We start from the raw sequence: 11945 nt of genomic DNA, 5'->3' as shown, positions 1-11945 counted from the left end.
ATGGATATATGACCTAGATATAAAGGGAGATATCATAAGAAAACTAGAATTCCCCATCAAACTTATGGACAGGAGAAGAATGTGCGAATAAACAGAAGATAGAGAGCATTGTAAGATGTGCAATGGGTAATTTTAATTACATTAAATGAAAAGGCTTACACAAATAAAACCAAGCCAAGATTAGAAGAAAGCAGAAAATTGGAGGGAAATTTTATAGTTTCTTGAATAAAGGTCTTTATATCTGAAATGTATAGAGAACTTGGTCAAATTTATAAGAATAAGTCATTCCTCAATAAATGGTCAAAGTTTTTGGTGAAGTTTTTTGATGAAGAATATAGGCAGTTTTTGATGAAGAAATCAAAACTGTATCTATTCATATAAAAATGTTCTAAATCACTATCGATTAGAGAAATACAAATTAAAACAAGTTTGAGATACCATCTCACACCTATCAGATTGGTTAAAATGATAGAAGGGGAAATGACAAATGTTGGAGGGGATGTGGAAAAATTGGGACAGTAATCGCTGCTCATGGAATTGTGAACTGATCCACCCATTTTGAAGAACAATCTGGAATTAGGCCCAAAGAATTATAAAACTAGGTATAACCTTTGACCCAGCAATATTAAGTCTGTTTCCTAAAGTGATCAAGAAAAAAGGAAAAGAATCTATATTTTCTAAAATATTTATAGCAGCTCTCTTTGTGTTGGCAAAGAACTAGAAACTGAGGGGATGCCCATCAGTTGGGGAATGGCCAAATAAGCTGTGATATATGATTGTGATAGAATACTATTGTGCTGTAAGGAGGGATGAGTTGGTTGATTTTAGAAAACCATGGAAAGACTTGCATGAAATAATGAAAAGTGAAGTGAGCAAAACCAAGAGTACACTGTATATACTAACAGTAATAGTTTGTAGAATAATTGTGAACAACCAGGTTATTATGAGTACTATAAATAATCAAAACTATGAAGGACCTGTTAAGGACGGTGCTATCCACCTCCAGAGAAAGAACGAGTAAATAGAAGCACGCATAATTTAGTTTTACATAAATTTACAAATCTGTTTCAAATGGTGGCCTTCTCCAGTGCAAGGTTAGAAGGAGGAAGGCTGGGAACTTAAAATGTAATTTTTAAAAATTGTAAATTAAAAAGGAGGGGAAAAGGAAAATTGAAAATTGATTCAATAGGTATCTCCAGCACTCTCCTACCAGCCCTTTGCCTGAAGAGGGAGGACAGACAAGACTTGGTGGCCAATAGGCCATGGAGAGCAGGGGAGGGAATGCCAAGGCTGAATTCATGGCTCCTGAGCTAGGAACTGGGGATCAACCTCAGTAGAAGGGGGGAGGTCTGGAAAAGGGTCAGGTTTGGAGAGAAAGACAAGGATTTCCATTCTACAATCCATCTGAGATCCCTGTGGCACATGCAGGTCCTTCCTCAGGACCCTTCCACCTTTTTTATTCCCTCAGGTAAGTGAGGGATCACTTTTCCTGTGCCCTTATGAGTCTTGTTTCCATTCTGTCATGGGCAACTGCATCTCAGAAGTGATATCCTCTCTGGATAGAACCTGGGGATATGTTCTGATCCATCTAGACTGAAAAATAACAAATGAGACTGAGCTTAAATTGATGAGCCAGCATGATTTATCAATTTATTTATGTTTTTCTTTTCTATTAAAGAGGCCATCCCCCAGACTTTTTAAAGAGGCCTATTCACTTAATGGGCATTACCTCACTTTAAGTGAGTACCTGAAAAGGCCTTAGCCTAAAAGGTCGAGGTCCCCCATTGCATCCTGGACCATCTCCAGTCATCCTGATGAATATCTGGTCACTGGATCCAGATAGCTCTGGAGGAGAAGGTGAGGCTGGTGACCTTGCACAGCCCTTCCTCACTCACAACAAAGTCAAGTGCAAGACACGTCATCATTTCTCTGATGTCATGGTCCTCTTCAAAAACGAAGAATGAACACAACAATAGCAGGGCTGTTCATTCTTCTGATATACATAGGACTTTTTGCCAATGCAAGAGCTCAGCAGCACCCACAAGCTAGTACAGACCCCTGGCACTGCCCAAACCCCTCAGAACCCCCACCATCTGCTCACCATGTACAGGAGCCACTCTGATCACCTCTCCCCACAGAGAGGGACCTGGACCCCCTCAAAGTCACTGCCCATCCCAGTGAAGACTGAACCCAAGACCCCTCCTCAGCAACAAGTCCTGACTACTCACTACTGCTTTAGCAGACCTAAGCATGAATTGGCTTCTAGGCCACTCTGTTCTCCCCCTCCACCCCAAACACACATCTCCTCAGCATCAACTTGTCAAACTGCTCCCTCAATGACTCAGGCGGCTGTACCTTCCCTCCCCTCCTCTGGACAATAGGACACCTCTCAGAATCTGCCCTCTCACCCTGCAGGCACTCAGAGCTCCACCCACAGAGACAACACCCCCAACCAAATATGTTAGATTTGGTCATGGCCTTCACCCTAGCCAGGAACACAGCAGCCACAGTGTGGCAGAGAGAGATACTCAGATGTCATACTGGGGTTTTGAGCTTGCACCCTGGAAGAAGGCCGCAGTAGTTGTCTCCAGTGCCCACCTGATTCCAACACCTTTGCTGGGCCTTAGGGAAGCAAAAGGGGGGAGGGGCTTCCCTGGCTTCTCAGCCTTCTAGGTGCGATCCTAAGCTAAAAAGGATTCCTTCCTGGAAAGGGCTAGGCCTGGATCTAGAGATCCCTGGCAGATTTGCACACCTGGTAGTGTGCAAATCATAAGCTTATCACCTGATGCAATGCATCTCACTTCTAATCTCTTGAAGCTGCTGATCACTTGTACACAACTGTTGATCGCACATTGCACACCCTGCTGATCAGGTACACAGTCTCTGACCTGGACCCCAGGACTGCTTTGCCACAACTAGGACATTTGTCCACCCTCTGTCTTGGCCCCTGACCCTGGGATCCCTCTATAGAACCTTGGAGCCAAGCCTATCTAGCTGAGACTCACAAGACGCTTGCCAACAGCTACCCAAGCCCAGCCACTGACAACAACCCCAGAGTACATTGAAAGCAGAAACATCTCTCTGCCATGCCACTGAAAAGAATCCCAGAACCCCAGTCCTCAGGATGTCAGAGGCCCTCCTAACAGATCACATGGGATCTGAGACTGATATCTACTAGGTAAATCCAACCTGAGGTCCTCCAAGCCCAACATTGGCCCAGAGATCCTATCTGCCTAGTTGTGATGTCTGCCCACCAGTTGTCTAGACCAGAGACCACACAGCACCCATAAGCCACCTCCCACCTGACTGAGTTGGACTTGAGTTCCACAGCTGCAGCCTGGAGCTCCATCCATACATCCTGACACAACACCACCACCCTACCACCCCCACAGCAGTTATATCCATCTGGTGATAGGGATCCCAAGAACTTGTAGCTAGTGGTGTTCCAGAGTCAGCTCATACAGGCTTTTGAAACATTCCTAAATTTTCAGCGTGAGCATTTATACCTTGAAAGTAAGTAAATTCTACAAATCAGGGCTTGATTGATTATTTTCTTGATTGTCTAGACTTAAAGATTTTTGGAGAACTGGTTGTTAAACATGAAGCAATACACCCCTGCCCATAGCCTATACCACCAATTGGTCATCTCATTGCCACCTCACCCTAGTGGCCCCCACTAGGAAATCTACTGACCCACTGATTCTTAGGGATCGCTCCAGACATCCAGGAGGAGAAGGCTTTGGATTAAATGCTTTTGAAGATTGTTTCTAGCTTTAAGTTGTATAACTGTAGGAACCTGGGATACATTTTGACTCAATATAAGGAATATTTTTCTGACAATTAGAACTATCAACTGTACACAGAATAGGCTATTTAAAAAGGTCTTTGAGTTCCCCATCACTGGATATTCTCAAGGAGAGAATGTTGTAGAGGGGATTCCTTCCTGCTCAGATAGTAGGGATTAAATCGTATTCAACAAGCATTTACTGAATTCGATAAAGAGAATATGAAGATAAAAACCAAAGTCTCTGAACTCAAGGAGTCCACATTCTCCTTGAGAAAGCAGAGACAAATTAGGAAGCTAGTAAGTACACAGCTGAAATTTCAAGTCCTAAGCTCTAGATACCACCCCACACTCCTCTCAAATGAATGACTTCTGAGGTCTCTTCCAGACTAGATATAACAACGATAGTATTAAAACAACAACAGTGAGCATTTGAATAGTATCTCCTCTGTAAAACCAGGTGCTTTACAATATCTGTTATCTCTTTTGATCATCACAGCCACTCTAGGAGATGACTGCTATTATCCCCTTTTTACAGTTGAGGACACTGAGGCTGAGAGATTAAATGACTTGCCCAGGTTTGCACAGTTAGTGTCTGAGGCTGGAATTTATCTCCTGTCTTCCTGATTCCAGACCCTGTGCTCCATCCACTGCCTCAGTTAGTTGCCCAGGTTCTAGATTTCTATATTTCAGGCAAAGCTGCCTCTTTCTTGGCTGGATCAGTAGTTCTGTAGGTCCCAGAGCAGGGAGAGGTTCTAACACAACCACCAAAATTCTTGCTTAACTCTGGCACCATGGGAAGTACTGTAACTCCCTCAGATTATCCCTGTGCCTGAACTGACAGGACAATCAGTTGCCTCCTGGTGTTATATCTCATGGGCTACTAACACAACAAAAAATTAGATTGCAAGATCCACGAGGGTGGGGACTATGTCTAATTCTTTGTATTACCCTTGCCATTCACCACTGAGTTTTGCATATGCAAATATTGAATGGACATCAGAGAATAAGGATCATGAGCCAGAAGGGAACTTGAAGATTATTTAATCCAACTCCCTTGTTTTAAAAATGGGAAAAACCAAGGTCATAGCTGTTAAGGAGTTTGCCTAAAATCACACAAGTACCAAGAAAAAGAGCTGGACCCAAAACTTCTGGTTCTCTTTCTACTTTTGCCCTACTAACTGGGGAAAGGGAAGGATGGAATATGCTTGCTAGAAGTTCCTGACACTGATCATTCTGTTGTCCATCTGGAAAAGACACATCCATTTTGTAAACCATAAAGCATTCTGTACATGTGTTGTTATAATGGCAATTTTGCCGTCATTTAAAAGAACTTCAATTTGGCAAGCAATACAACAGAATGGAAGGAAAGGAGTTTGGGGTACATGAGGGAAATGAAATGGGGAAATGAAAATGGAATTATGCAGTGCTTTCAGGGTTTTAATGTGCCTGGAAACTCACTGGATACATTGGAAAATGTCCAGCCACAGAACAGAACATTTGCTAGATATTCATTTATGGAACTACGGTCATCCGCCTTTTTCTGCTTCCTGAAGGTAGACAAGATTGTGGCGACATAAGAGCAGGGTGACTTGAGCCAGCAGCAAACCAGTAGAGAAGCCAGGTAGTGAATGCTCTGAGACATAGCTCATCTAACCAGGTGAGCAGAGAGGTAGTGGGAAGGAATACTTAACTTGAAGCCCGAAGACCTGGGCTCAAATCTGAAGTTCACTTATTAGCTACGTAATTGTGGGCAAGTAATTTTCCCTCACTAAGCCTCAGTTTTCTTACTTGTAAAATGGGAATAATAATACATTCATCACCTACCCCATAGGGTTATTGTGAAGAAAGCATTTTGTAGACTACTACAGAAATGTGAGTTATTATTATTAAACACTTGGGGTTATTGGCAGATGAATTATGAAAACTCCACTTCCTTCTTAAGCTCTAACTATTTCCTGGAATTAGTAATAACTAGCATTCATATAGTGCTTGCTATGTGCCAAGCATTGTGCTAAGCACTTAACCATTATTATCTCATTTGATACTAGCAACCTAGCAAGTAGGTACTATTTTTATCCCTATTTTACAGATGAGGAAACTGAAGGAGGAAGAGGTACTGACTTACCCAAGGTCACACATCTAGTTCTATCCACTGCACCACCTAGCCATTCCAACCATCTTTTCCCAGTACCACAAATCTGTACTGAACCTTTTGTCCTCCTCAGATCTGTCCAAGGCTATGATAATGGTTAGTGACAGAATGGAAAGTGCAACAGTGCACAGGCAGAAGAAGCTTTGTGATTTGATAAAACTGGCTTTGAACGCAAAACGTATTGGTTTCGGTCTTGACTGCTCCTTACTATCAGTGGCAAGATAGTAAGAAGAAATTATTTAACCCCTCTGGGCTTGAATTTCTTCATCTAAAAAATAAAGTTGTTGGACAAAATGATTGCTAAGATTCCATGCTGCTCTAAATCCTATGTCCTGTCACCTGACTCCAAGTCCAAGTGCTTTATCCATTATACCACATCCTTGAAATTTGATTACACCAGGATACCTTGGAGAAGTCCACTGGAGCCTAGAGAGATGAGTCAAAGGAAGATGAGGGGTTAAAAGGCAACATTTAGAAATGTCTATTTCTTATTATTAGAAATTAGAAATAAAATATTAGAAGTTATAAATCCCAAGGGATAGAAGAGATTCAGGTTCACAGTGGGAAATTGATCAAAGTGAGATGATTATAATGATTCTTATTATAGTAAGAAGTTATAAAGCATGTTAAGATTTGCCAAGCACTTCATACACTTTTTTTTCCTTTGATCTTTATAATGACCTGTGGAAAAAGAGCCTAGTGGAGTGGATAAGAGAACCTGCCATATTCATTGGATCATAGATCCAGCACCGGCATTGACTTCAAAGACCTTCTAGTCCAGCTTTCATTTTACACATATTATCTCATTTGACTCTCATTATTGCCTTATGAGGTAGGTGCTCTTATTATACTCATTTTACACTTGAGGAAACTGAGGCAGACAGAGGTTAAATGACTTACCCAGGGTCACACAACTAATAAATGTCTGAAATCAGATTTGAACTTAACTCATCTTGATTCTATCCATTGCGACACCTAGTTGCCTCAGAAATAGGAACAGAATAGGAGGGATGTATTTGGCATCCAAAAAACAAAACACAAAAAAATCACACAACAGTTTGAAGGGGGTGGAGGTGAGAAGAGTAAGCAGCCTTTATACTATCTGTAGACGGAGTGGAGGAACTCAAGTCTCACAAAGTAAAGAGGATAAGGTAAGAATGATTTTTGCCATAATCAATACTGCTAACACTATTAAAACCATGGTCCTACTTTTTTCAAGAAAGATGATCCCCTCACCCCTTCCCCACCAAAGAATTCCAGATGATATATCCTGCACACAAGTTTAAAAATATGAAATGTCTTGCCCAAGTAAGACTACTACTTGTAAATAAAAGGAGCCAGGAGTCAAAGCATGATTTAAGCATCAAGTTCCATGCTCTTTACCCTACACTGTATTATCACCCCAACTAAAAACGTTGGGCTTTGTCCATGATTGAGAGGATGGGGTTCTCCAGAAGTAGGGAAAGCCAACTGGAAATGGGAAGCAAATGGGAAGAAGAACCCTATATCATGAGTGTGACCCACTTTTCTGGGACCTAGACCTTGTAAAGTAGATGCTGCTTGCTGTCCATGGTACAAACTCTTCTCGGAATTTCACTCCCAGCACAATTCTCTAACTGGACACCAGAGGGCAGACACACTAAGGGGGGAAAAAAGCAACTGAAAGGGTAGGTTACCGTATCTGAGATCTCTGCATGAGGCACTCTAGTGCAATGGACAGTACAAAGGAGGTAGTCAGATCTCCCTGGGAGTCCTGGATGCAATACTATTTGACTGTGGGTAAATAAGTACTGAATTTTCTTCATCTGTAAAACAAGGATAATAGTGCCTTATTACCTAGCTGTGAGAAAAGTTTCTTGTAAACCTTAAAGCCACACAGAAATGTGAGCTATTATCTCCTGTCAGTGGGGGAAATGGGATGAATGACCACTGAAGCACAGAGAAGGGTGCCTCCAGAGACCCAGAAATGTTGATGCCCATGAGGTTTGGGAAAGAGACACCCAAGTAGGTGACGGTGGGGGAAGAGTTGGAGGATTTCTTCCCAGTTGATGAATGCATCTTAGGGGAATAGCTATGTATTTGGTATCTCTCATCCCAGACTAAGCCTCTCTGTCTTTGCAGGACTGTCTTGTCTTGCTTAATGATAGATGCACGATGACATTACCAGGCCTTACTGAGAGATGTACTTTTGGCTAAAAAGGAAAGAGTCTAGGTCTGAAAAAAAAAGAAGAAAGTGCCTGTGACTTTGAGAGAGGAAGGGTGCAGAGGGCATGATTTCAGGTCAGATCGGTGTGATGTCAGTCCAAAAGTGGGCCCTTTTGTCTTCCTGGCTCATCAGTGAGTTGGGGCCACATTGGTTGGAGTCACAGACTGGTTGCAAAGGCCTTTAATTAGAAAATGTACCTGCTCTTTGTTGCCCCTAGCTCCTCTCACATTGCTTCTCCCTGTCATCTACCATCCTTATCCCCATCATAGCCCACCCCTCTCCTTTCTGACTCCATATCCCTGTCCTCTTTCTTTTTCATGTGTATTCCCTCTCTCACTGCCTCTGGTCTTTGATTAGGCCTATCCTGTAACTTAGCCCATCAGCACTTGCTCTGGATTCCATATCCTCACACCATTCATCCCCTGGCCTTTTAGGGAGGAGCAGGGTGAGGGTTGGTGAGAGTCCCCACTGCCCCCAGCATCAGCACAGCAAGGGCCTTGGGGCCAGTGTGAATCTTCTGGTGTCGAAGAAGGTTAGAACGGCGGCTGAAGCTCTTGCCGCACAGGGCACAGGGGTAGGGCCGGACACCACGGTGAGTTCGCTGGTGGGCAGTGAGGTGGGAGCTGTGGCTGAAGCTCTTGCCACAGTCGCTACAAGAGTAGGGTTTCTCCCCCGTGTGGGTGCGCTGGTGGGCAGTGAGGTTGGAGCGCTGGCTGAAGTGCTTGCCACACTCAGGACAGGGGTAGGGCTTGATGCCCGTGTGGATCCGTTGGTGGGTGACCAGGGCCGAGCTCTGGGTGAAACATTTGTTGCATTCTGGGCATTGATGAGGCTTGGCACCTGTGTGGGTCCCCTGGTGGGTCACCAAGTCAGAGCGCCGGGTGAAGCGCTTGGCACACCAGTCACACACGTAAGGCTTCTCCCCAGTGTGGATGCGCTGGTGTTGTATCAGTGTGGAGTGATGGCTGAAGCTTTTCCAGCAGACAGGACAAGTGTAAGGCTTCTCCCCAGTGTGGATGATCTGATGCTGAATGAGGTGGGAGCTTCGGCTGAAGCACTTGCCACAGTCTGTACATGTATAGGGCTTCTCCCCTGTGTGTATACGCTGGTGGGTCACCAGATGAGAGTGCCAGCTGAAACTCTTGCCACACTCTTCACATGTGTAAGTTTTTTTGGTGGGAAGGGTAAGCTGTGGGGTCAGCAGGTCTGCTTCTGGTTCAAGTTTGTCCCCTCCTGGGGCTGGACCTTTCCTACTGCTGTCTTGGTAGCATTTCTCAGGGATGCAGGGTTTCTTCAGCACAGGAATGTCCAGGGATTTTTTAAGGTCTTTTTCAGGTAGAACCAGTTTCTTCTGGCTCTTTTCCAGGAGGCTAAGCTTCTGACTTTCCCCTGAGCTCTCCCTGCTGCCTTCTTGCTCCATGGTTTGTGAGATATCCCTATGGCCTCTTCCGAATCCAGTCCTAAGCATCTTTGTATCATCAGCAGCTTCCAATGGAGGAATAAACCCTACTTTTCCAATCTTTACAGTTCCTGGACAAAGAGAGAATCAGATAAAGATTTTAGAAAGCAAACGGAGAATACACTAAGTTCTAAAGGGCAGATAGTTCTGTTCCAGGAAGGTGAGGAAGGATCTGAAAGGGAGAAAAGAACTTTGAAAGGTATCCAGTTCAACTTCAGTTCCCAGATAGGGAAAGTGAATTGTCTAGAGTCACATAAGGGAAAGAGAAAAATATAAGAGATACTCCAGAAAATCAGGAACCAAACTCTGCAGAACAGAAGGGCTCCGACACAGCTAAACCCTCAGGGAATGGAGTGGGAAGTGAAAATTTAAAAAGGCCTACACAAAATAAAAGAAATTTGGGAGCAGTGGTTCCATTTGTCTTTATCTCTTTTTATAATGAATGGGAGGAGTTATGTAGACATAGGGAATAAATATTTACTAAGTACCTACTATGTGCCAGACACTTTGTAAACTGTGTTTCATGTGATCCTCCCAACAACTCTGGGAGGTAGGTGCTATTACGATCCCCATATTATAAAGAAGGAAACTGAAACAGACAGAAGTTAGGTGACTTGTCCAGGGTCACACAGGTAAGGAAGTCTAGCTGAAGCTGGATTTAAACTCAGGTCTTTCTCACTCAGGTGTTCCTGACTCCAGGTTCAGAACTTTATCTACAGCCTACCTGCTTATTCTAACATCATAAAATCCCAGTTCTCACTACAAGGGGCTTAAGAAGTCACCTAATCACTCAAGGCAAAATCCCTTTCACATCCAGAGAAAGAACTATGGAATTGGATCGCAGAATGAAGCAGACCATTTTCTCTTGTGTTATGTTTTGTTTTGTTTACATGATTTCTCCCATTCATTTTAATTCTTCTATGCAACATGACTGAAGTGAAAATGTATCTAAAGGAATATATGTGTAGAACCTATATAAGATTGCACACCATCTTGGAGAGGGAGGGGGGAAGGAAGGGGGAAAATCTAAGATATATGGAAGTGATTGTAGAAAATTGAAAACAAATAAATTAATTTTAAAAAATACAAATAAAAAGGATCAACCATTCCACATTAAAAAAAAAAATCACCTAATCTGGGGCAGCTAGATGGTGTACCTGTCCTGGAGTCAGGAGACCTGAGTTCATATCCAACCTCAGACACCTGACATTTACTAGTTGTGTGACTCTGGGCAAGTCAATTAACCGTGATTGCCACAAAAAAGGAAAAAAGAAGTCATCTAGTCCAAACCTTTCACTCAGAAAGTGAAAGGAAATGACTTGCCTGTGGCTATCCAAATAGCAAGTGACAGTGTTAGGACCTGAGCTTGGTTCTCTTGTCCCATCCCTCACCCATGTAAATGCGTCTCCTCTACCCCTTGGTGACAAGAGCTGGGTGACTCCCCCTTCCCCTCTAAGTGAGGGGCCAGAGAAGCTCTGCTGGAGGGAAACCACAGAAAGAGACAACAGCTTGGTCATCATCGCCACCAAGGTTGAATATACCCAACACCAAACATCACACTATAAAGGGAGTATTTTAGAGCTCATGGACCATTTCAGGAACTGTAGTGACACAGTTAGAAAGGACTTTAGAAGTCACCTAATCTAGTTCACCTTTAATGCCCTCCAAGGATCTCTACTTGAAAACCTCCACAGAAAGGGATCTTGCCCTACCTAAGGCACCCATTCAACTTGGGGACTGCTTCAAGAGGCTATTTTTCTCATGCTGAGCAGAAATCAACTTCCCAGTAGCTTTTACCCCTAGTTACGTCTTCTGGGGTAATCCCTCTTTCATTATGAAATAATTAATTAATTAATTAATAATAAATCTTTCAGATTTTTGAAGACAACTATCATGTCTTCTCATTGTCTTCTTCTTCAGGTTCCCCAAGCTCCTTCAATTAATTTTCAAGTTATACAGTATCTAGTCCCCTCATCATCCCAGTTATCTTCCTCTGGACATACTCCAGCTTGTCAGTGTACTTTCTTAAAATGTGGTACCCAGAACTGATGTGTTACACTCTGCCTGTAGGATCTCAGGGTATGTGAAGAAGCAAGATTGGGGAGCCAAGGAAGCTAGAAATTCAAAATCATTTTAAATTCATTCCCTATTTGCTGCCAGCTAGACTCCTGAGCCTGAGAATTGGGAGTGTAGACAGTAAGCTCTTAATAATTAAGTATTACTAATTAATTAATATTAATATTAATTAATATTTATTTCTCAAAGTACATTTTCTTCTTTGGTTTGGACAAACAAAAAAACATGCCAATGGTGGCATAGTGAGTGCCCTAGGCTGGCATCC

The 11945-nt window shown here is 43.0% G+C and overlaps 1 protein-coding gene across 6 annotated transcripts in view; it reads right to left on the bottom strand.

Annotated features, from left to right (window-relative positions):
• Positions 1 to 5210: 5210 nt before the first annotated feature.
• ZNF205 (zinc finger protein 205) overlaps positions 5211 to 11945 on the bottom strand; it is a 65194-nt gene continuing 58459 nt past the window's right edge. For all 6 annotated transcript variants that reach the window (XM_072634810.1, XM_072634828.1, XM_072634818.1 and 3 more), the window contains one exon: positions 5211 to 9675. In XM_072634810.1, coding sequence (XP_072490911.1) covers positions 8576 to 9675 — 1100 coding nt within the window. In that variant the 3' untranslated portion in view covers positions 5211 to 8575. The remainder of the gene's footprint in view (positions 9676 to 11945) is intronic.

The sequence above is a fragment of the Notamacropus eugenii genome, chromosome 1, assembly GCF_028372415.1.
Source record: "Notamacropus eugenii isolate mMacEug1 chromosome 1, mMacEug1.pri_v2, whole genome shotgun sequence".
Taxonomy (NCBI): domain Eukaryota; kingdom Metazoa; phylum Chordata; class Mammalia; order Diprotodontia; family Macropodidae; genus Notamacropus; species Notamacropus eugenii.
This window is presented reverse-complemented; position numbering and strand designations above follow the sequence as displayed.